The following is a 24,456-nucleotide window of genomic DNA, read 5'->3' as shown; positions in this document are numbered from 1 at the left end:
AGATTTTATAATTATGGGCTCTTGGCAAGAAATGAAATGCATCCTACTGGAAAAACTACATTTTGGGAAGAATATGTGCTGACTTGAGAGGACAGTTTAAACTGAAAAAAAATACCATAAAGCAAATGCTACAGCACTGAACAGCTCTGTGAAGAATAGTAATGATGGAGAAAGTATCCCCGCCCCCCCCCCCCCCCCCCCCCGCCGGCAAACTCACAAGGAAACTGTTAGATACAAAACTGGTGGCTTGAAGAAGCCAAATATCAATGTACAGATTATAAGAAGTTGAACTTAACACTTTAATGTGAGAGTAAATAGGACTTCATGGTAAGTCGTTTCAGTCGTGTCCAACTCTGTGCGACCCCATGGACTGCAGCCTTCCAGGCTCCTCCGTCCATGGAATTTTCCAGGCAAGAGTACTGGAGTCGGGTGCCATTGCTTTCTCCGAATAGGACTTCACAGGAATCACCAAAGTCTGCCAAGATAAGGTTTAAAGGAGACGAGGAATAGGGCATTTCTACCTCGATCCAAAGGAACTGATCTGATTAAGAAGTGAAGTCACTTAGTTGTGTCCGACTCTTTGTGACCCCATGGACTGTAACCTACTAGGCTTCTCTGTCCATGGGATTCTCCAGGCAAGAATACTGGAGTGGATTGCCATTTCCTTCTCCAGGGGATCTTCCCGACCCAGGATATTCCCAACCCAGGGATCAAACCCGGGTCTCCTGCATTGGAGGCAGACGCTTTAACCTCTGAGCCACCAGGGAAGCCTGGTGATCTGATTAAGGTGGGGGAGCCTTTGTTGCATGTTAAGATTCCAACCTGATGGAAATATATGAATCTAAAGGTAGAATCATGGTAAAGAACTGAGAGAGGTTAGAGGAAAGTTCCAGCAGAAGTGAGAGAATACCAAAACTTCTCATCTGTGCCAAAACTGCGAATGATGTGGGCCTTCCCAGGTGGTCCAGTGGCTAAGACTCCACGATCCCAATTCATGGGGCCTGGATTCAATCCCTGGTCAGAGAACCAGACCCCACAGGCTGCAACTAAGACCAGACACAGCCAGAATAAATAAATATGTTTTAAAAAATAAGTAATCATCTCCTGCTTAAAACTCTTTGTGACCCTTTTCTCTATCAAAATTTTTTTAAAGTATGAATGATGCTTTCCTGATATACAATACAAAACCGGCAGAGATGATAGAGGGATTAGAAATCTCAATTATTCAGAGAGCCACTAGAAGTCTAATCGTGCCAAAAGACAGAAGTCAAAGAAGCAATGGGGGAAAGGTCAACCAAAGTCTGACCGACAGATGGACTGGCTGGCTAAGCTGAACCTCAACCTAGGAACTTCAAAGAGAACTGGGAAGAAAATTGATCCTGTTTCTGTGATTCATATTGGCAAATTAGGGACTGCCAGGAACAGACTAAAGGAAAATGAGCAAATGCAGGCTTAATGCTAGCAAACAGAAAAGTCTTCAGAAACAGTAAAATTCACGCAGAGTTGGTGTTTTAGACTTTAAAAATTCAAGGGGGAAAATAAGGATACTACTCACACAGTCAGAAACTGCACATTCAGGGAAAATAGGTCAGGAAGAATTTCTGACAATACAATCATAAATGATTTTCATGAGGAACTGTGTGGTGTGTGTGTGTGTTTGAGGGAGGGGCACTTAAAGAAATCAATGCAACCAAGCAGAAAGTTCTCTTATGCGTGAACTATGTAAAAGGATACTACAAGATAAGGAAAACAAAGCTTGTGCACATTTTTTTTTAAAGTATGAAAGACTTGTTAGAATGTATGAAAATGATACTCAAAAATGCATGTGAAAATGCTAGGAAGAATAAAAAAAAATTTTAACCTAAATCTAGAGAATAGCTATTAATCCCAAGCTCAATGTAATTCTATTTCAAAGACAGATAAGGGTTAATCTCTTTTTTTTTTAAATTTGTTTTTTCTCTAATATTAAATACATCTATCTGAGGACTTGATTATGAGAGAAATGAAAAATAGCTATGGAGATAATAAGAGAAGACCTAGATGCTTTAAATGAATTCCCTTACATTCCCAGAAATGGACACAGGGATTAATGAATTCATCTCAGCATGGAGGTTGGAGAAGGAATGGCAAGCCACTCCAGTGTCCTTGGCTGGAGAAATCCACGGACAGAGGAGCCTGGCAGGCTGTAGTCCATGGGGTCGCAGAGAGTTGGACATGACTGAGTGGCTAACACAGCATGGAGGTAAGCTTTTAGTTGTCAGAGAGTCAGTCCTTTGCCCCCTTATGTGGCTCTGTCTTAGCACCTTGGATGAAGACAAACTTGTCATATTTTCCTAATTCTGGATGTCAAAGTTGATAGGGACAACCAATATGTTGTATGCCAGATTTCACAAAGTCCTGATCATCTGTAAGGATGGACCAAATACATTTTTGTGAAAAGAAAAAAAAAAAAAGACTTAGAAGGTTCAGCTTAATGTAAGTCCAGAGTCAGTCACTGTGCCCTGATGGCTGTCTCAGGGCAGGCCATGGAATACTAGAGTAACTCCTCATACATTGAGACGCTTCAATGAAAGATGCTCGAAGGGACTGACAAGTCCGTCAACACCTCCGGCAAACAAGCAGAACTGTAAAACATGCTCGTGAAGTGAACAGACGTATGAAAGAATGAATGAATGAGCAAATAAGTGAGTTCAGACTAACCATCCCTTTTCAGTACGTATGAATCATTCAGTGTCGCAGGGAACGCCTAGAAAAAAGCCTTGAAGGAGTGGGTCGGCAATTTAAACGATGACTCCATTTTTCTCTCAGGAATCCTAAGATGGGATCATTTCAGGGAAATTCAAGGTAAGTTCTATTTTCTCTACTGCCTGTACAGAACAATACAGCATCACACACGACTGACGCTAGCAAGGACCACCACCACTCAGTTGGGAAAATTCCATATTGGCAACTGTCTCCTTAGAAAAGGATTGCTCAAAAACACTATGCTCCAAAATTATCTGCAGAGATGCTGTCAGGGCACATTTAACTCATGTAGCCATATTTCCAAACTAATTTTCATTAGTGAAAAAGTGAAACTGAAGTCACTCAGTTGTGTGCGACTCTTTGCGACCCCACGGACTGTAGCCTATCAGGTTCTTCCATCCATGGGATTTTCCAGGCAAGAGTACTGGAGTGGGTTGCCATTGCCTTCCTCAAATTTTTTCTTCACTAATTTTCATTAGTTCTTCAGGGTAATGCAACTCTTGAGAAACAAGCAAACAAAATGTTTGAAGTAATTTAATTTTTGTAATTATTATTATTATTTTTAATATCAACCAACCAGAAATGCAGGGGCCGATTACCTTGGCTTTTTTGAGCAGGTCGACTATGTCGAGGTTCATGGACGCCAGCTCCCGGCTCGGCATGCTCTGCAGCTGGGTGATGATGAAGAGCTCACAGATGTGCTGCAGTCTGGACACCTGGTACATCTCCGCACAGATCAGGAGGCACATGGCCTGGAAAATGCCGGCTGACGCAAGGAAGGGAGAGAAGAGACAACGGGCGATAACACCATCTCCTTTCTGACCTCGCCACAGAACAACAGCAAAAACGAAGAAGTGCTGGCTGTACCAACCAGTGTCACAGAGAATGCCTAGAAAAGGCCTTGCAGGAGTTGAGTCAGCAAGCTAAACGATGACTCCATTTTAAGTGGGATTCATTCACGCTTTTGGACTCAGACGTGAACCTGTTGTTGTTGTTTTCAATTCTCCAGAGAAAAGAGATTCTACCGTTGCCCTTAATAATCAACTCCAGGGCTACTGGGTAATTCTGTCTGTTAGCTATACTGCTGCTGCTGCTAAGTCGCTTCAGTTGTGTCTGACTCTGTGCGACCCCATAGACGGCAGCCCACCAGGCTCCCCTGTCCCTGGGATCCTCCAGGCAAGAACACTGGAGTGGGTTGCCATTTCCTTCTCCAATGCATGAAAGTGAAAAGTGAAAGTATACTAAATCCTTGCAATTTTCCTTCTGGCTTAAGTCCCCAGGTTTGTTTGGCTTTTATTGTGGTAAACTAAACGTAACAAAAAGTTTTAAGTGTAAACAGAACATTACATTTTAAGTGCAAAGGTTAGTGGCATGCAGTATATTCACTTTGGTGAGTAATCACCGCCACTCCCTTCTCCAAAACTTCTTTCTTCTTCCTCAACTGATACTCTGGGCCAATTAAGCACTAAAATATCCCCCTTCCCTAAATCCCTGCAGTCACCCAGGTGTTTTTTTGTTAGTTTTTTTCTTTTAAAACACTTCTATGTATGTCGAACGATTTTTTTCATGTAATTCTTTCTTTTTTTTTTTTTTTTCATGTAATTCTTTCTTGTCCCTCTTTAAACGTAGCAAGGAACCAAGAATAGTGTGTATGATAAATATTTATCAAAATGAATATTTTCCTTTCTGCAATTTCCCAGTGCAAATATTCCAGTATCCAGGTTAACTTTCTGTTTATTCATTTTGACTCATTCCCCCCACACTTCACCTTTTACCATTTTTAAAGTATTTTGTCTTACAGTTACGGCTGCTTTTTCTGGGCATTTTTTTTTTGTAATTAGTAAGATAAAACTTAAAATCCAAAGCTTCGATTACTCTAGTGAGAGGATGACTGAGAAAACAAATTTCCTTATTATTCCAAATCCAGTCAAATATTTTAATATACAAATGTTTCCAATACCAAAATAATAAAATATCCAGTAACAGACATTCTGATGAGAATCAATGCTTTCATTTTTACTAAACAGCAATTATAAGCCAGTCTCTAACACTAACGACTGTAACTGGCTCCAAAACATTCTATAGATAGCTGCAAGACCAGAACTGATTCAATTAAAAGAATTTTCTGTCCTAGAATTTCTAAAACTTTTCACTAGAGGGCTCATGACTTATTTATAACAGAAGATTTCAATAACAAACATTTCTGAATGTAAAATTAAAGCAGTAAGCCTGAAGAGAGGTATGGTTTGAAAGGTGTATTTTCTTTTTATATTGGCAACGGTGTCTGGTACAGTCCTTGTAACCAAGGCCCCAGGCTCCTGGACTACACCACCAGGGCTTATTCTGGTTGCATCTGCAGTGGGAGCCATCTGGTGGTCAAAGGATAAAAACTAGTTAAAAGGGGCTTCCATGCCTGCATCCCAAGGCTCCGGGTCTGTGGCAAGGGTTCTGCAGTTTCTCTAAAGTGCCTCCAGGTCTGGGGAACCTCCAAAATCTGGTCCACTCTGCAGCTGCAACAGACAGTTCCCAGTCAACAGTCGGTGAACAGGGAAATAAATCCTACAGTCCACTGGGCATTCTAAACCACTGAAGAAAAGTTTTTGGGTAAGTCCACTTTAGGAGAGTATGATTCTAAAAGTCAGAAAAAAGTCAGACTTTTTAGTATTAAAAGTTGGAAAAAGGCCATCCTCTGGGCTAGAGTGACAACCACAGGAATCTCAGAATATTGAAATTTCTTAAAAGGGCCTCAATCAGAAGTCAGAGCCATAAAAAGTGGTGGCCCAACCCTGTTCTCCTCATGAAAGAAAGGACAGTGTCTAGAGAGCTCTCCGCCCTAATATGCGGCAGTGGAGTAGCCGCTGAGCACCATGAGATGCCTCCACCTCAGAGGGCCTGCAGGGATCAGCGTGCAGTCGGCGCTGCAGAGACACGTGAACTTATCCCACGGTCTGAGAGCCCACAAGAGGCACCCAATCACCACTCTGGCACTTGAACTGACTACGAAAATTCTCTGTTGTCCCAACATCACCTCCACCTGCTTGGCACATTCCATGATGTCAGCTCCCACAAACCTTAAATGAAAAGAGGTTTCATAGAAAGCAATGTCTCAAAATGGATTATCAGGAAAGAAAGAATTATGAGATTCTATTTAACATGTTCTTGTTGCTTAGTTCTTGTGTCCAACTCTTTTGTGACCCCATGGAGTGTAGCTCCCCTCTCCGCCCCCTCTGTTCGTGGGATTCTCCAGGCAAGAATACTGGAGTGTGTTGCCATTTCCTTCTCCAGGGTATCTTCCCGGCCCAGGGATTGAACCCAGGTCTCCTGCCTTGTCAGGCAGATTCCTTACCACTGAGCCATGAGGCAAGCCCAACACTGATGTTGGGAAAGATTGAAGGCAAAGGAGAAAAGGGTGGTAGAGGATGAGATGGTTAGATAGTATCATGTCCACTCAATGGACATGAATCTGAGCAAAGAAAAGGCTGGGAGACAGTGGAGGACAGAGGAGCCTACAGTCCATGAAGTCTCAAAGAGTTGGACATGACTTGGAGACTGAACATCATCATCATCTAACATGTATAATGGCTCACCTGGGCAACAGGAGTCTGTATATAGATATTCCAAGAACGACAAGAAAGTCTCTTTGGAAACACCATAAACTGGAATCAGAACACTCTTTGCTTCCATGTAATTCCCGTTAAACATGGCTGCCATCACTTCACACCGGGCCACCAGGATGGCCCTGTGGGCCGGCACCGTCGTACCTGTAAGGTTCAACAGGGAAAAAAAGCTAAGGGCGATAAGCTTCCCGAGTTACTGTTCTAGCAATTTTCCTTCTAATCACAATGGTACTGCATTAGGCACAGCTAAGCTGATATTCAAAAACCAGATCTGGGGGTGACAACCAGCATTAAAATTCAGACACTTTTCAGTTTTTTAAATAAATTGAAAAATTAAGAGAGTTTAAAAGTTGGCTTTGAAAGGAACAATTTGCAAGTCAGGCAATTATTTGTTACAGGCAATTATTTGTTACTTAGTTTTTATTTCCTGAAGCTAGAAACACTGAAATGAAATATTTTGCTACATGTTTTTATAACAAAACATCTATTCCTCTACAATTGGCTTGAAATACCACTACCCACCCCTGCCCATGTGCCCTACCAAGGAAACACAGCCATTACTCACAGAACAGTCTTGGCTGGGCTTCTGTGTATCAGAAACAGGAAAATAAATCATGCTTAGCCTAAGCAGTTCATAGATCACAGCAAGAATGGCAAGGGAAATTCTTGTGGGGCCAAAGGCAACATTTCAGACTTCACGGAAAATTCGGAAGAGGATGGATGATCTAGTCCCCTGCTTCCTCCCTGTCACACTACCTCCACAGGGAACCTCCCCTTCCTAGATGAATAATGCCTGCACATTGTGGGAGGGCCAGGGCTGCTTTAAAGTTTAAAGGCCCCTCAGCCTATATCTTCCCTGGTGGCTCAGAGGGTAAAGCATCTGCCTGCAAGGCGGGAGACCTGGGTTTGACCCCTGGATCGGGAAGATCCCCTGGAGAAGGAAATGCCAACCCACTCCGGTACTCTTGCCTGGAGAATCCCATGGATGGAGGAGCCTGGGTACAGTCCATGGGGTCGCAAAGAGGTGGACACCACTGAGCGACTTCACTTTTCACTTTTCAGCCTATATGCCTCACTGAAGCGCATGAAACTGAACTGACTCTCCAGTGAAACTTGCTAAGCCCTCCAACTACCATGCCAAGGGACCACGGCTGTGGCAGACGGGACTCAGGTAACCTGAGGCTCACCATTCCCACCTCCTGAGGAAACCACAAACCTACAGCCAGCCTTCAGCTCAGTCTAGATCAGATCAACAGATCACCATCAAGCATCTGCCACGTGACAACCACCACGTTTGGAACGTGCAAAGATGAGAAACATGGAGCTACCTCACTTTGGAGACGCCAAACTTTTATTATCTTTTTGTTGTTTGTTTAAATTAATTAATTTAATTGGAGGCTAATGACTTTACAATATTGTGGTGGTTTTTGCCATACACTGACATGAATCAGCCAAGGGTGTACACGTGTCTGCCATCCTGAACGCCCCTCCCACCTCCCTCCCCATCCCATCCCTCTGGGTTGTCCCAGCGCTTTGAGTGCCCTGTTTCACGCATCGAACTTGGACTGGTGATCTGTTTCACATATGGTGATATACACATTTCAGCGCTCTTCTCCCAAATCATTCCAGCCTCGCCTTCTCCCATAGAGTCCAAAAGTCTGTTCTTATATCTGTGTGGAGACGCCAAACTTTTAGTTTGGTGGAAGACACCGCAGCCAGTGTGAGTGACAAAATTCTCCCCTTCCAGAAAGTAACTCTATGAGCCAGACTACTCTGCCCTGCCCACAAGTCTGCATCTGGCAGCCCCCAAATCTCATACTTCTCAGGGGCGTATATTCTTCTCCAAAATATTTAGTTACTGGGTTCTTCATGCTCTTGAATATCCAAGCGCAACATCTTCTGACTCAGAAAAAAAGAAGAAAGTTCCGCGCAAGCCTAGTGACTTTCTCCCAAAGCCAATAACCCCTGGGGACCCACATGCGATGCACAAACAGCGCCAGTTCTGTGCTCACTGCCCAGCGCCTGCACAGACCCATCTCCCGTGCGTGCAGGGAGAAGTCTCAGGAGTTTTCCTGCCAGGTCCCCACACCTACCAGGAGGCAGCCTCCCTTCCTGACCCCCTCTCTGCCTTTCGGTCACCCACCCTCAATGTTACTATGTCTATCGGTTGGGGGGTGACCAGTTCCCACAACAAAAGTGTGCTGGGTGTATTTGTACACAGCAATTAACAAAGAATTCAAATAGGTGATGCAATTTGACTTTCAACTTGAAGATTCTAAAATCTTAAATAAGGAACCATGAAAAAAGAAAAAAAAAATTAGGAGTATGGCTTAAATAAACTACAATTTGGGTTAAGCAGAGGAATTTAAGATTGGCTAAAAAATAAAATAAAATAATATAAACACCTAGTAGATAGCAGTAGATGGGAAAGAAACTTGATGGGTAACCTTGAAACTTGAACAGAAATTTCCTGTTGATAACTGTGCTAACAATGGAGTTACAAAACCAAGAACAGAACACTCAGGGCCTTCAAGCATTTTTAAGGCCCACTTCAAGCTTGGAATTGAGTTTGAAAAACCATTACACCTCCAATCAAGAAAATACCCATTTCTGTTTCTCACCCTTTCAAACTATTATTCTGGTGTTATAAATTGTTCTACTGTGAGACTGTAATACAATACCTCAGTACAGCCACATTTTTAACACTGTGTATATACATATAAGCAAAGTATAAAACATGTACATGAAAATAAGGTAGTGATTATTTACACAACAGCAATAGGATAGAGCTGAAGAATCACAGGGGGAAAAAGACCTCAGTTTTCTAGTTAACAGATGAGTATGTCCTTTGAAAACATCAAGACCTAAAGTAACTTTCCTTTGTAGTATTAAATTGTTACTTTTTTTTTCAGAAAAGAGTTTTAAGAGTGAAACAATATTTAAAGCCCAGCTTCTAGTAACTCTGCACAGATTATCAAGGATCCTTGTTTTTATTACATACTAAAATGCTACATTTTTTATACCTTCTTCACACTACTTGCCAAGTTTCAAAAATGAAATTTTTAGAATCATTCTTTTGTTTTATCCTGAAAACAGGAAACTTGTCTAGCTCAAGAGAAGTTCAGAATATGTACTAAGTAAACAAGACAGAATGTAGCTCTGTAATAGCATTTTTCATAAGGCACAGATTCAAATGTCAAAAGGAAACATATCTTTCTACATCGTATCCAAAAATTTACTGTGGCTAGTTTTATCTAATGGGAAAAGACACAAACTTACATACACATTGTATACATTTATACATTTGTATATGTGTACATTTGGTGACTATTTCAGTCAGTTTTATATCTCATGTCAACTCCACTCAGTGTCAGCGATGTCTGAACATTTTTTAAAAGGATTTGCTCAGCCCTGGATTCAGCACAGAAAACGGCAGTGCGGTCTGCCTCTAAACGTGCCTTTCCACGCACCATCATCTCCACCCTCACGACCAGTCACCCTCTCCCAGGTAGACACGAGCATCCCCATCTTACAGGTGAGGAAACAGAGGATCCGAAAAGCAAAGTAACACAGCCAAACCTATTAAATAGTAAAAATGCTTCCAAGCAACACCCTGACCTGCTCTGTCACTACCGTCTCATCAAGCTTAACACTAGAAGGGACCTTTTAGAATCGACATGATTCACGGTCTTCACTTTGCAAATGAGAAGACTCCAGGCGGACATACGGAGGACCGGCCCAAGGATACACACACACTGTCTGGAAAGCAAAGCCAAGGCTGGAGCTAGGGCTGCAGACCCTCCCCAGAGCCGTGACCACGGCTCCGGGAGCTGCCCTCCCCACTCCTCAGAGCCAGGCAGCCTCTCCACCAGTGGATGGCAGAGGTGCTGCAGGACCCTGCTCTCATCCATTCCTGCCCCTCTCCGCTCCTGACTCCCTTGGGGGCCTCGGGTGTTGAGCTGACGAGGCTACAAAGGGCGTCAGAGCAGCTGCCACGTGGTATCCGCAGGCATTACAGGGGCCTCTTGCAGGTCCGGCCGCTGCCACGGTGGAGGTGCAAACAGGTGCCTGCGAAGGGTCGGTGGGTGGGATCACCGAAGAACAGCAGGAGGCTATGTATCACTGCTCTCTCTCCTCTCAGTGTAACATATATTTTCATGCACTGGACATTCCCCATGAAACTCTTTCCAACAGGTTACACTAAAATAACAGTGTAAAATATTAAAATAATATTGCAAAATAATAGTGTACAATTATTTGCGTCCGTGCCTCCTAGGCAAATTATAAGGAAGTTTGGTCAACTGTGAGCCTTCTTTCCTCCGAATCCCTTTTTACACAATTTCAAGGTCACTGACTGTCCCATTCTCAGTAGCCCACACTCACACTGCAGCTACTACCAGCCGCTTACCCAAAGGCACCTTGGAAAGTTTCCAATTCACTGTTTGTCTTGGCAAGTGACCAGAGTTAAAAGCAAAACAAATCCTTCTGGTGAACATTTTTAAAAAGTAAGGTACTATTAGCTGCCATACATTTCTACCATAAAATTAAATTAAATCTTCCTTTTAGTAACGGCCCACCTGAAAGTGTACTTAATTCATTTGAAACAACTTTTCCTAATTAAAGGTATTTCACAATTCATTTTTAAGACTATGCATTCAATCTACTAAAGTGACAAAGTATCCAAGCGAATAACAATAATGAGCATTAAAAGAGCTCATCTTTATTAAAATTAGGCAGCATTACTTTCCAACAGAGCTAAAAAGCAGCAATAGCTCTGAGTGTCATTGAGAAGTAAATGTAGTAGTAGCTACAGACACCTTTTGCTCAAATAAAAAGGAAAAGAGCGGAACACATAAACTAGATGTAATGTTAAATGTTGAGGGGGCTAGTTTCAAATGATTTAAAAACTACGATCTTGAAGAAATACACAAACAAAATACACAAGTGGGTGATCTGCATCATCGCTCTATCCCCAGCTAGGCCCTAAAAGTTAACGAAGCACTGGGTAACAATAACAACGAACTAAGGAAAATATAAATTTATTTTCTTATTTTAATAAAATATTTCATTTCCCTAGAAAATGAAATTTTCTAGAAACTGTAGAAATTTGTAGAAATTCAAGTACTATTAATCTATATTCTACAATAGAGTATAGTCATTCCTTCACCTAAAATACTCAAAATTGAAACAAAGTTAAAACAAGAAACTAAAACAAATGATGAACTTTGTAAAAACTGAACCGTACCTTGTATTTCGAAGACAACATCAGCAAGCATTGGTTTATTAAGGAAAAACTTGAGGGATGTGTTATAAAACCACAGAGGTTTTCTGGCTTGATAGGTTTTGCAGTTCCTTAGGCAATTAAACTATGAGGAGAAATGAAAATACGAGAGGATTATACAGAGTGAAGTAAGCCAGAAAGAAAAACACCAATACAGTATACTAACACATATATATGGAATTTAGAAAGATGGCAATGACGACCCTGTATGCAAGACAGCAAAAAAGACACAGAGGTGTATAATGGACTTTTGGACTTAGAGGGAGAGGGAGAGGGTGGGATGATTTGGGAGAATGGCATTGTAACATGTATACTATCATGTAAGAATCGAATCGCCAGTCTATGTCCTACGCAGGATACAGCATGCTTGGGGCTGGTGCACAGGGATGACCCAGAGAGATGTTATGGGGAGGGAGGTGGGAGGGGGGTTCATGTTTGGGAACGCATGTACACCCGTGGTGGATTCATGTCAATGTATGGCAAAACCAATACAGTATTGTAAAGTAAAATAAAGTAAAAATAAAAATTAAAAAAAATAAATAAAATAAAATAACTTCCAAAAAAAAAAGAAAATACAAGAGGAAATATTATACAATATGCTTTGATAATTTGCTTAGAGAATGTGGAAATCTCTGCTGTCTAAAGGAGTAATGATTACCCCCTCTATGGCCCCTCTGGTCATAACTTTCGTGGAAACCTGCCCTCGAGAACTACATCTGCTACCTGTCAATAGCACCACTGCCCTGCGCAGCACTCACAGCAGCGAAGGAGCTGGCTAAGTGAAAACGCTTCAACCGAGAAGCGGTGGGGCGCTGGGAAACAGACGACAGTAGTGCGACCTCATAGGAACGCCTAGTAAAACATGTTTGCATATACAACCTGCTTGTCTATTCACTAGTTAAAAAAATATATACACAAAATTTAATTTGCAATTAAGAAAACACATATTTTTCACCAATCACATTAAGTTCTACTGCTCACTAGATTCAACGTCAATACACCTGGGAGTGAGGAACTATCTACAACCTTATAATCCTAAATATCTCTCCTGCCCGCAGTCCTGATGGCTGGAATCTATCAAAGGCTGCCTGCATCTCTCATCTGGAGCTCTAGAAACCCTGTCCCATGACCACACTGATCTGTCCTCTCCGAACTCCTAGCTGGAGCCTCCAGTTAACAGTGAAGAAGGCTGGGGGTCTCCAGCCTTTCTCTGCTCCCCATTCAGGATCTGGTGCTCTGTGTATCCTTTCTGTGATCCTTCAGACAATCCTTTCTGAAGGAAAGAGCCCCAGGAAATGAGGGCCAGCCCCTCTCCCTTCCTCCATCACCCATTTCCCTGGCTGACTCTCAGAACCTCAGGCTGGGTCAGAACTCTTGACCCTCTGCTCAGCTAGACAGGAAATTCAGAAAGCTTTATCTCTAAGAAATAACCAAGTGTACAACATTAACAATAAGAATAAAAGGCACCTACTCCCCACTCTGAGTTAATCTACTAGGGTGGGAAGTTAAAATGTTTGGTGAGAAGGAAGAAAACCTTACCCTTCCTCTCAAAGAAGAACACACACTCCAGGATGATACTCATGAGCGAAAAAGACAACCCAAACAGGATTATACAAACCCTGCTCCTATAATCTAAGTTCTTATACACAATATACTTTAATGCACATTGAAGGAACTGGGGGTAAGGACTGGGGGGACTCCTACACATAAAGAAGAGGAACAGTCAAAAAGCATCCTCAGAACCTGAGGGCTAGCAGGGGCTTCAGAAATCAGTCTAGAGATAAACTAGGCAGAGATGGAAGTTCTTCGTGGTTAGGATTGGTTAGAATGGTTAGGATTCAGTAAATCCTATAAACTATGCCTGATAAACTGATAAACTATGACTAGTTTATCCCTCATTCTAGAGACAGCCCTGAGAAGACTCACTCAAAGCCACAGGTAATTTGTGGCAGACACAATTTAAACGGATTATTTCCTGATTCCCAATACTCAAAGAAGAGAGACCCCAGGAAAGCACAGGAGCAAGGCACACAAGAACCCCTGTGTCCTCCGGTGCAAAGGAAGGATTTAATTCAGTTCCATCGACTAACACAGGCCCCAGCTTTCCCTTCCCCAAGAAGAAGTTGTTTTATTCTTGCTACTCAAAGGAATGACTGTTCAGAATCCAACCCAAGGAAAAGCTCAGGTTTAGAACAGGCAACACTTCTGTCCTAACCATTTAGGTAAAGGTTATGAATTTGTACATCATGAACACATGTAAATGTATTTTAGGTATCAACATATAAAGATTATGAATCTGTATAACAGATTTCCTTGTCACCAAGCCTTGATTTTTGGGGGGGGGGCAGCCACACCACATGGCTTACAGGATCTTAATTCCCTGACCAGGGACTGAACTCAGGCCACAGCAATGAAAGCCCAGAATTCTATTAGGCCACCAAGAACTTCCAACCATGCCTTGAATTTGAAGGAAAAAAAAAAAAAAAAACCAAGGGCAGAAGTTTGGAGAGAATATATATATTTTCACTGGTCTGTGAGTAAGTTCATCTAGAGAACTTTTGAAAAGCAGAGTGCAAGTCTATAATGCACATTTCTACAAAAGCATTATTTAGCTGAATTAGACTGTAAGGGCTACCACCCTGCCATACACCTGCACAAGTGGCCAGCTTCTGTATACTTGCTTCCATGTGTTATTAAAACAAGAAAAGAATGGTCTTACCCTTTAATTCCATATTTTGTTTAAAAAGAGATCATTATTTTATTTAAAGAATAGTCAGGAATCTTTATAAAAACTTAGTGCAGTTTTGAAACATTAACTTAAAATGTTAATAAACTTAGGTTGTAGCACTGGCAGTCATCTGTATAAAAAATTAAAGAAATAATCATTTTTCTTACATTTAACATAAACCTCTGTTCTGCTAAGCAGTGCACACAACTTATCTTTTTATCTACTGTAGCCGACTTGTTTATCACAGAATCTGAAATAAGATTCTGGCTAAATTGTTTAATGTAGTCATCTTAAAAGTGAACAAACTTACGGCTAAGGCACTTACAGACTCTGCAAAATCTCAGTTACAAGAGTTCTCATGTGCAGTAGTTTATGACCATATACAAAGTCTATATTTCTATAATCTATGAAGCTAACATATGATTTTAACTCTATACTGGATGAGAAACAAATCCTCAGCTGTCCACCCAGTCAAGGAGATTTCTCGGAACTCTTGAAAAAGACACACTGAAACTGCCATGCCCCTGAAAATTGTTTGGAATGAAATTGTGAGCAGTGAGAAAGCACCGTCTCCCATAAGCCTGACTACAACTGGGCAAACTCAACAGCCTTCATTCTTAACATAGACTGCATATTCCCAGAGTCCCAGGGGAATGTCTCAGGGAACAGAATTCACAAACCAACATTTTAAAGACATGACTCATACATATTTCAATTCTTACATGAATTAAAATCAGAGATAGCAAGAAATCATGTGTTTATATTTAAAACATTTAAACAGCAAAAAATATACTTAAGGAAAAAAAATACATTATCAACTTTCCTCATGACTCCACAGTATATTCACCTTAGTATACCAGTTATAATTCAGAGAAAGTAACTTACAATAAACTAATTTACCTTTCCTGGTGTTTTTAAAATGCATTTAACTTTCTCAATTACATTTGAAACATCTCCACAATCTTTCAATTTCTTCCTGATATCATCTTCTAACTCTTCCCACTGGAAGGCACCTGTAAAAAAATCAGTATATATTGAATTTCTTGTTAAAGCAGGAAGATAAATATTTTACTGGGTATCAATGTTCCTCTTTCTTTTTTTAAAATTATTTTCCTTTAATTTTTATTTATCAAACATATATTCTTGCAATTACACTAAAACATTTAAACAGCTCTCACATTAAAAAAAAAAAGTTTCCCTTCACCTAAATTATTTCCCAAAAGCTGGAGTCTCCTTCCTGAACAGCTGCCACCTCTTGATAGAACAGGCGATCAGCTAATGATAACAGCAACGGCTAGAATATGAGTTCCCATCAGAAGAGGGCCAACAGTCAACTTATTTACTTGCTCTGAGTACGAGGTGGATTCGGTTTTTCTAAGGCTGGATTCAGTGATACCAATCATGAAGGGCAGTGACTACCATCAGGCAAAGGAACAGAATGCATTCAGAAGGTTTCATGCACTCTCGGGTCAGATGAGGATGTTCCATAGCCAGTTCTTACAGAACCAACCGGAAGAAGAGAGCTGGATAATTTTCTGTAGAACCACACAACTGGGACATTAAAAGAAAAAAAAAAAAAAATCACCCCACCCAGTCCCTCTCGCCCTTTTCACACCAACCCACTTTTTTTTTTTCACCTCTGCTTTTATTTATTTTTTCACACCAACCCACTTTTGAGGCATCTTCTTAGGCTCACCTCACTCCTGTCAGCCCCTTTTCCTCTGTGCCTTACAGTCTCCTCGTCCAGGATCAGCAAAATGTCTCCCCGTCCCCTAAACACGTCTCTCTTTGGCCCACAGCAGTCTCCTACCCAGCCTTCCCACTCCCAGCTGGCCTTTTCCACATCAAGTGAATCTTATTATCAATGCAGCTGTTTCTAAAAGTGCATTTCTGTAGAGATTACCCCCGTCCAGCCCATCCCTTATAGACAGTCCTAAATCCTAAAAATACAGCTCCAAAAGATACAGGGTGGGTGGGCACAGTTGGGAGACCCAGGTTCTAGTTCTATCTCTGCCGTTAACGACCAGTATGAATTTAGCTGATTTATCTCTCTGGGTAACTTGAGATCCTTTTCTATTTGCTCTTGGTCTTTCCCTTCTGGTATTTCCCTTCAGGTATCCAGAACTTTGCCAGGTGCCTTCATGAATACTGGGGAGTGGAGAGGACACAGAATGAACATTTACTGAACCGGTGGGATTAGGCAGTTGCTGCCAGGCTGTACCAAGGAGATCCAAAACTAATCTTTATTAGAATCAGATTGGCAGTCCAGTTGCTCTCGGGCCTCATTATAGCTGAGCCCTGCAGCGCTTGGCATCCTTGCCGATCTTAAACTTCTCCTTACCTGCCCTTCATGACTACTACAGTGTTTCCTGGGAGAGGGGTTGGGGAAGGAGAGTCCTCATTTGGGGCATTTGCTATTCTGTGGGGTACATGCTCCCACGAGGGCCAAGTTCAATACAACAACACAGAACACATCCTTCAGCTCAGTTCAGTTCAGTCTCTAAGTCGTGTCTGACTCTTTGCGACCCCATGAATCTCAGCAGGCCAGGCCTCCCTGTCCATCACCAACTCCCGGAGTTCACTCAGACTCACGTCCATCAAGTCGGTGATGCCATCCAGCCATCTCATCCTCAGTCGTCCCCTTCTCCTCCTGCCCTCAATCCCTCCCAGCATCAGAGTCATGTCCAATGAGTCAGCTCTTCGCATGAGGTGGCCAAAGTACTGGAGTTTCAGCTTTAGCATCATTCCTTACAAAGAACACCCAGGGCTGATCGCCTTTAGAATGGACTGGTTGGATCTCCTTGCAGTCCAAGGCACTCTCAAGAGTCTTCTCCAACACCACACTTCAAAAGCATCAATTCTTCGGCACTCAGCCTTCTTCACAGTCCAACTCTCACATCCATACATGACTACTGGAAAAACCATAGCCTTGACTAGATGGACCTTTGTTGGCAAAGTAATGTCTCTGCTTTTGAATATGCTATCTAGGTTGGTCATAACTTTCCTTCCAAGGAGTAAGCGTCTAAGTTCATGGCTGCAGTCACCATCTGCAGTGATTTTGGAGCCCAAAAAAATAAAGTCTGCCACTGTTTCCACTGCTTCCCCATCTATTTCTGGGAACAGGTAAATACCACTGCCTCTCACACATCGGCACTAGCTAGCTCCAGGGCACCCCTGCCTCTTCTTACCTTTGGGCACTCTTTTTCTGACTTCACTGTTAGCTCTTCTCCCTCCTCAAATTCCCCAAGGCGTACAGTCTAGAACAAGCCTATGTTTTTTGTTTTCCTCTTCCTCAATGAATGATTTTTAACTTCAAGTCACATACTCTTTTCACAATCTGATGAATTGTCTGGATCATTGCTCTAGAAAATTTCCCATGCACACATAGCCAGTAAAGTCTACATAAAAGAGAAGGATCCCTTAGAAGCCAAGGGACCTCAGTTCAAGAAAATTCACTCTATGCCAGTGATTCTCACCCCTAGCTATGTATTACATTTACCTGGACGATCTTTTATAAAATACCACTGGAGAAGGTGCCATCCCCAGGCCAACTGAATTAGCATTTCTGGGGATGGGGCCCAGACATCAATTTTAAAAGCTTCCAGGAAATTCTAGCGTGCATTGAGAGCTGATGACTACGGCTCCTCCTTTAGACATTTTATCGACTTTCAGAACCCAGGGTCAGTGGCATGCAGCAAACAGTACACGGAAGTAGTTCAGACTGATACTCACACATGTTAAAGGAGAGCACAGATCCTGTTTCTTAAAAGTAAAGTGGCATTCACTAAAGAACACCTACACAGTATCTCCATTCAGAAGAGTATCAGAAAGAGAACAAGCATCAGATCTAAGTGTATTAAGATTAGCAACAGGTAAATCCCTACAGGATATTAATCTGTTAGAGAACAGACACAGAAAGATCCAATAACTGAAAAGAACAGTAAGCCTAGGTTATAAGGGCACTCTAATGATTGGGTTCTTTTCATAATTAGAAATGCTAATCAAATCATCTTTGACACTTAGGTCCTAATACAGCAATAATCAGACTGAGATTTCTTTTCTTTTCTTGTGATAATAACATTTAGTGTTATATGCTAAACTATGTCTGACTCTTTTGAGACCCCATGAGTGTAGCCCCCTGGCTCCTCTGGCCATGGAATTCTCCAGGCAAGAATAGTGGAGTGGGTAGCCATTCCCTTCTCCAGAGGACATTTCCCATCCAGAGATCAAACCCAGGTCTTCTGCATTCAGGCAGATTCTTTACAGTCTGAGCAACCAAGGAAGGCCCAATAACATTTAACATGTGTTCCATTTTCTTAACATAGTTTTAATACACTACTGCTAACATAGGCATGGTACTGTATGTTACAGCAGAGCTCTAGATGTCATCCTGCATAACTGACTGTGATTTTCTTTAACTTCTTAGAGCACTTATTTACTTAGTCTTAGAGAGCATGATCTACCCATGTGCATTCAGCTGTTCTTTTATGCAGTGCAGAAAAAAGCATATCACAGAATAATTTCAAGACCTGGAGAATACTACGCTCATTTCCACAAATTCATTTACCCTGGCAGCATTTCAATAAGTGATGTGAAATTCTAAGGGCCATCTGTGGCAGGAAGAGCTCAGAGCTAAATTCTTGATGCTCTTACAAAGATTTCAATTGCTATCCATCGAGATCCTGTGACTCGAATTTGCCAGCATAAAGGCTGTACAGAGTATCCTAAGAATGTTACAATTGTATGCCATTTAAGGATTACTCCTCAAGACCAGGAAACTGCGGGCCTCACTTATCAGATTATTCCTCCTTCAGTGGTAAAGAATCCGCCTGACAATGCAGACAACCCAAGAGACATGGGTTTGATCCCTGGGTAGGGAGATCCCCTGGGGAAAGAAATGGCAATCCACTCCAGTATTCCTGCCTGGAAAATCCCATGGACAGAGCAGCCTGGTGGACTCCAGTTCATGGGGTTGCAAAGAGTTGGGCACCACTGAGCATGCACACACAATGTCAGCAGCAGTCATGACGTGCTCAGACACTATGCAATGTTAGCAGCTATCCAAGAGGAGATTAACATATGCACTTACACTGTGTCTATTTGCTCAGAAATTTGAATATGAAAATGAACAGAGGCCTTCATTACAGGGGCAAAGTGTTAACCAGAGTATTAAAAGGCCCTTCCTAAATATAGGACTCGAATGTCCATGGTAGACACAATATCTACAACATTTCAAATTTCTAAAGGTTAAAAGAAAATTATAAATTTTTTTTAAAAATGGAGACATTCTCTGTCATTTGGTTCATTTTTTAAAAAGAGGAGGAGACAGGTTTAATAGGGTTTTTCAGCCCGTGTTTGCTCAGGGCAAACATTCCGGAGCACGCCCTCTCATGTGTTCTGCCTCTGCCTCCCAGTCCAACTGACGTGAGCACAACCCGCTCCTGTCTTCCACGCTTCCCAACAGGACCTGCAGCTAGGCCTGGGCTGCAAGGAGGAAACCAGTGTGAAACTGGGTCTTAAGACTTGTGCTCTGTTCAAAAGTTTTCAGATGTTGGACAACAATAAGATAAACAAACATAAAATACATAAGCCCAGCCTCTTAAATCTCTAAGGGGGAGAAAAAAAGTTAGGTTTCAAATTTTAGTTTGCTTTAATTAAAAAAATATTTTTTTAAATAAGCAACCTATGCACCAAGAAAAATCAAAGGGCAAAAGCAAAACATCAGAAAATGTTTAGACATTTGAGACTGGGAATCTGGTTGATTTTTCTTCTCAATAAATTGTATTTTGCTGAGATGGTTGTCTTTTTAAACACAACGAACAGTAGCACTTTTGCTTGAGTCTGAGGTTATACTGAGTAAATAGGTAAATAATAATTATCAGGCACCTGCTGAAGCATTCACTTTCCTTTTGCCTCAACCCGCATCCAGGCCTCCCAGTAGCCCCAGGTCAGTGGCCTGTGGCCAGAGTGTACCTGGCACTACCTCTTGACTGGGTCACATGCAAACAAAGCTCAGAGCAGAAAGGCAACAGCTAAGCGTCAGACTAAGAAGTCCATGCCCTGAACTGGTTGGGGGCTTGCAGCTCAGCAAGCTCTCCATGTCATCACGCACTTCTGCCTTCTAGTCACTACTGCCAGGCTCACTGGGTTTCCACCCAACCACTAAGCATTCTCTTGCCTCAACTTCAGGCAGGGGGTACAAGAATGCATGGACAGCCCCAGCTCCAGAGAGCTCTGTGTCAGTCAGCCTGGCAGGCGATTTCACTTTGACCCTGTGCCCTGAGACCAATCACTAGGTTCCTCTTCAGGGCCTCTGGGCTGAATTCCAGGCCCTCATCCCCTGGCTGTGGCTGGTGGTCCCAGCCTACCAAGAGCAGGTGCTGCAGCAACTTGAGGTACAAAACATCAGCACTACTAGACACTACTGGAAATGCAGACCCTCATGCATTCAAGGGGTCAGATATGATTGACAGAGTGCCTGCCAAGAACTATGGATGGAGGTTTGTTACACTGTATAGAAGGCAGTGATCAAAATCATCCCCAAGAAGAAGAAATGCAAAAAGGCAAAATGGTTGTCTGAGGAGGGCTTACAAATAGCTGAGAACAGAAGAGAAGTGAAAGGCAAAGGAGAAAAGGAAAGATATATTCAACTGAATGCAGAGTTCCAAAGAATAGCAAAGACACATAAGAAAGCCTTCCTCAGTGATCAATGCAAAGAAATAGAGGAAAATAGTAGAATGGGTAAGACTAGAGATCTCTTCAAGAAAATTACAGATACCAAGGGAATACTTCATGCAAAGATGGGCACAATAAAGGACAGAAATGGTATGAACCTAACAGAAGCAGAAGATATTAAGAAGAGGTGGCAAGAATACACAGAAGAACTGTACAAAAAAGGTCTTCATGACCCAGATAACCATGACAGTGTGATCACTCACCTAGAGCCAGACATCCTGGAATATGAAGTCAAGTGGGCCTTAGGAAGCATCACTATGAACAAAGTTAGTGGGGGTGATGGAATTCTAGCTGAGCTATTTCAAATCCTAAAAAATGATGCTGTGAAAGTGCTGCACTCAATATGCCAGCAAATTTGGAAAACTCAGCAGTGGCCACAGGACTGGAAAAGATCAGTTTTCATTCCAATCCCAAAGGAAGGCAATGCCAAAGAATATTCAAACTACTGCACAATTGCATTCATCTCACACACTAGCAAAGTAATGCTCAAAATTCTCCAAGCCAGACTTTAACAGTACATGAACCGAGAACTTCCAGAAGTTCAAGCTGGATTTAGAAAAGGCAGAGGTACCAGAGATCAAATTGCCAACATCCGCTGGATCATCGAAAAAACAAGAGACTTCCAGAAAAATATCTACTTCTGCTTCACTGATTACTCTAAAGTCTTTGACTGTGTGGATCACAATAAACTGTGGAAAATTCTGAAAGAGATGGGAATACCAGACCACCTGATCTGCCTGAGAAATCTGTATGCAGGTCAGGAAGCAACAGTTAGAACTGGACATGGAACAACGAACTGGTTCCATGCTGGGCTGTATGAGGCACTAACTGGAATCAAGATTGTTGGGAGAAATATCAATAACCTCAGATATGCAGATGACACCACCCTTATGGCAGAAAGTGAACAATTAAACAGCCTCTTGATGAAAGTGAAAGAGGAGAGAAAAAGTTGGCTTTAAACTCAACATTCAAAAAACTAAGATCATGACATCTGGTTCCATCACTTCATGACAAATAGATGGGGAAAAAGTGGAAACAGCGACAGACTTTATTTTCTTGGGCTCCGAAATCACCGCAGATGGTGACTGCAGCCATGAAATTCAGCTTGCTCCCTGGAAGAAAAGCTATGACCAACCTAGATAGCATATTAAAAAGCAGAGACATTACTTCACCGACAAAAGTCCATTTAGTCAAAGCTATGGTTGTCCCAGTAGTCATGTACAGATGTGAGAGCTGGACCATAAAGAAAGCTGAGCTCCAAAGAATTGATGCTTTTGAAGTGTGGTGTTGGAGAAGACTCTTGAGAGTCCCTTGGACTGCAAGGAGATCCAACCAGTCAAACCTAAAGGAAATCAGTCCTGAATGTTCATTGGAAGGACTGATGTTGAAGCTAATACTTTGGCCACCTGATGCGAAGAACTGACTCACTGGAAAACACCCTGATGCTGGGAAAGACTGAAGGTGGGAGGAGAAGGGGATGACAGAGGATGAGATGGCTGGATGGCATGATCGATTCAATGGACATGAGTCTGAGCAAGCTCCAGGAGTTGGTGATGGACAGTGAGGCCTGGCGTGCTGCAGTCCCTGGGGTCGCAAAAAGTTGGACATGACTGAGCGACTAAACTGAACCGATGCCCCGCCAGGGCCCACCGAATCAGAATCTGCATATTAACAAGATCACCAGGTGACTGGCAGGTACTTTAAGGTTTGAAGAGCACTGGTACTGGTGATAGAGAGGCTGCAAGACCAACCACCTGTTTTCAGAATGTCGGCCTTCCTGAGGCTGAGCTCCAGAATAACAGTGCTTCCTAACTGCACTCCTGTCTTGCCTGCTCTTCCACCTTTCGACCATCACTAGAGAGGATCTTCCCAAAGCCCAGTCTGATCATGCATAAAGTTCTAGAACAGCTTCTCAGGACAGCAGGAGCAGCTCCCAAGGGCCCTGCCAGCCTTATCTCCTTCCAGCCATCCCCTCCCACTCCACATTCCACCCATGGAAACTACCTGTGGTTCCCAGGAAACATCAGTCACCAAAGGTTACAAGTTTCTCAACATATTCATCTCTCTCAAAAAGCATCAGAGAGTGAATACATGAACGACTTATAACAGGCAATCAACTCTGGGGAAAGGTACTAGGGCGTAAGAACTTTCTTCTTTTCTCTCTCCCTTTTTTCCATCTGTATGTATGAATTTTGCAATTAAAAAAAAAAATTACTCCCTAGGAGAAAGATAAGCAGGTTCTGTCACTGGACATATATTTAGTCATTTTATTGCTACCATATTATAGAGGATAGAGCTGACCTCAAAATGCTCATGTGTCTTTGAAAGTATTTAATGGATACTGTGGGAAACATGCTGAATAATTCATGACTTCAACAGCAGACTCATTGAAAAGAAAAGGCAAACACTTCCATCACGGTTCTCTGACATATCATTAAAGACATTTTTTTTCTTCTAACGTGTAAACATTTTGGCTTTTCGAAATTAGTCCTAATTCTGAACTGTGAGATTCTAAGTTTAAACATAAAAATCTGTTGTACTAAATGAAGACTCTAGCTTATCTGGTTTGCTCACGTAATGATTCACAGCTACTAGCGTCTACTCATTAGTTCAGCCTACACGTAACAGAGAGGCTGCCATGCCGAAGGCACTGACTGCTGGTATGCTCTGCAGGGGTGGAATATTCCAAGCAAATATTCACCTAATGGATTTAAGATTTATATCACCACATTCAACTCCAATATGTATATTTTTAATCCACTTAAATCTGCATGCTACAACTGTATTTTTTACAACCATTAACTTCTTAACTTGCAAAACTAAACACAACCCCAATGAAAAAAAGAAAAATCTCATCATCAATCATTTGACTGAATCCATAGGGATTCTCTAGGCAAGAATACTGCAGCGGGTGGCCATGTCCTCCTCCAGGGACTCTTCCCAACCTAGGGACTGAACCCAGGTCTTCTGCACTGCAGGTGGATTCTTTACCAGCTGAGTTACCCAGGAAGCCACCCTGTTAAAATAACTCAAATTAAAAAGTCTAATCTTTAGAATATATGTGCTATACTGAGCTTTTAAAAGGATAAGAAGAAAAGCAATCGATAAGCTGAATCTTACAAAGGTTAGAGCACAGAAGTAACAGCAGTTTGAAATACTCATAGTCAAAGTTAATCAGATTTCAGTCCAAACTAACTTTAGATACTGTTTCTAGTTGCTAAACTGAATGCAATGATCATGGTAATTTCTCCCTTCAATTCCCTCCAAAATCTGCGTCAAACAAGAATAAGTAAGTAAAGACACTTATTTTCATATATATTTGAAGAATTTTATTTCTTTAAAGTTAAACC

General features: G+C 41.9%; 1 protein-coding gene across 1 annotated transcript in view; it reads right to left on the bottom strand.

Moving 5' to 3' along the window:
* RHOBTB3 (Rho related BTB domain containing 3) overlaps positions 1-24,456 on the bottom strand; it is a 60,316-nt gene that overhangs the window by 10,645 nt on the left and 25,215 nt on the right. Inside the window, exons 6-9 of the mRNA XM_068981127.1 lie at positions 15,272-15,384; positions 11,608-11,728; positions 6,333-6,506; positions 3,345-3,511 (exon numbers count right to left, since the gene is read on the bottom strand). Coding sequence (XP_068837228.1) covers positions 3,345-3,511; positions 6,333-6,506; positions 11,608-11,728; positions 15,272-15,384 — 575 coding nt within the window. The remainder of the gene's footprint in view (positions 1-3,344; positions 3,512-6,332; positions 6,507-11,607; positions 11,729-15,271; positions 15,385-24,456) is intronic.

This window comes from Capricornis sumatraensis, chromosome 9, assembly GCF_032405125.1.
Source record: "Capricornis sumatraensis isolate serow.1 chromosome 9, serow.2, whole genome shotgun sequence".
In the NCBI taxonomy this organism is placed as follows: domain Eukaryota; kingdom Metazoa; phylum Chordata; class Mammalia; order Artiodactyla; family Bovidae; genus Capricornis; species Capricornis sumatraensis.
The sequence above is the reverse complement of the archived record's forward strand: the minus strand, read 5'-3'. Positions and strand labels throughout refer to the sequence as shown.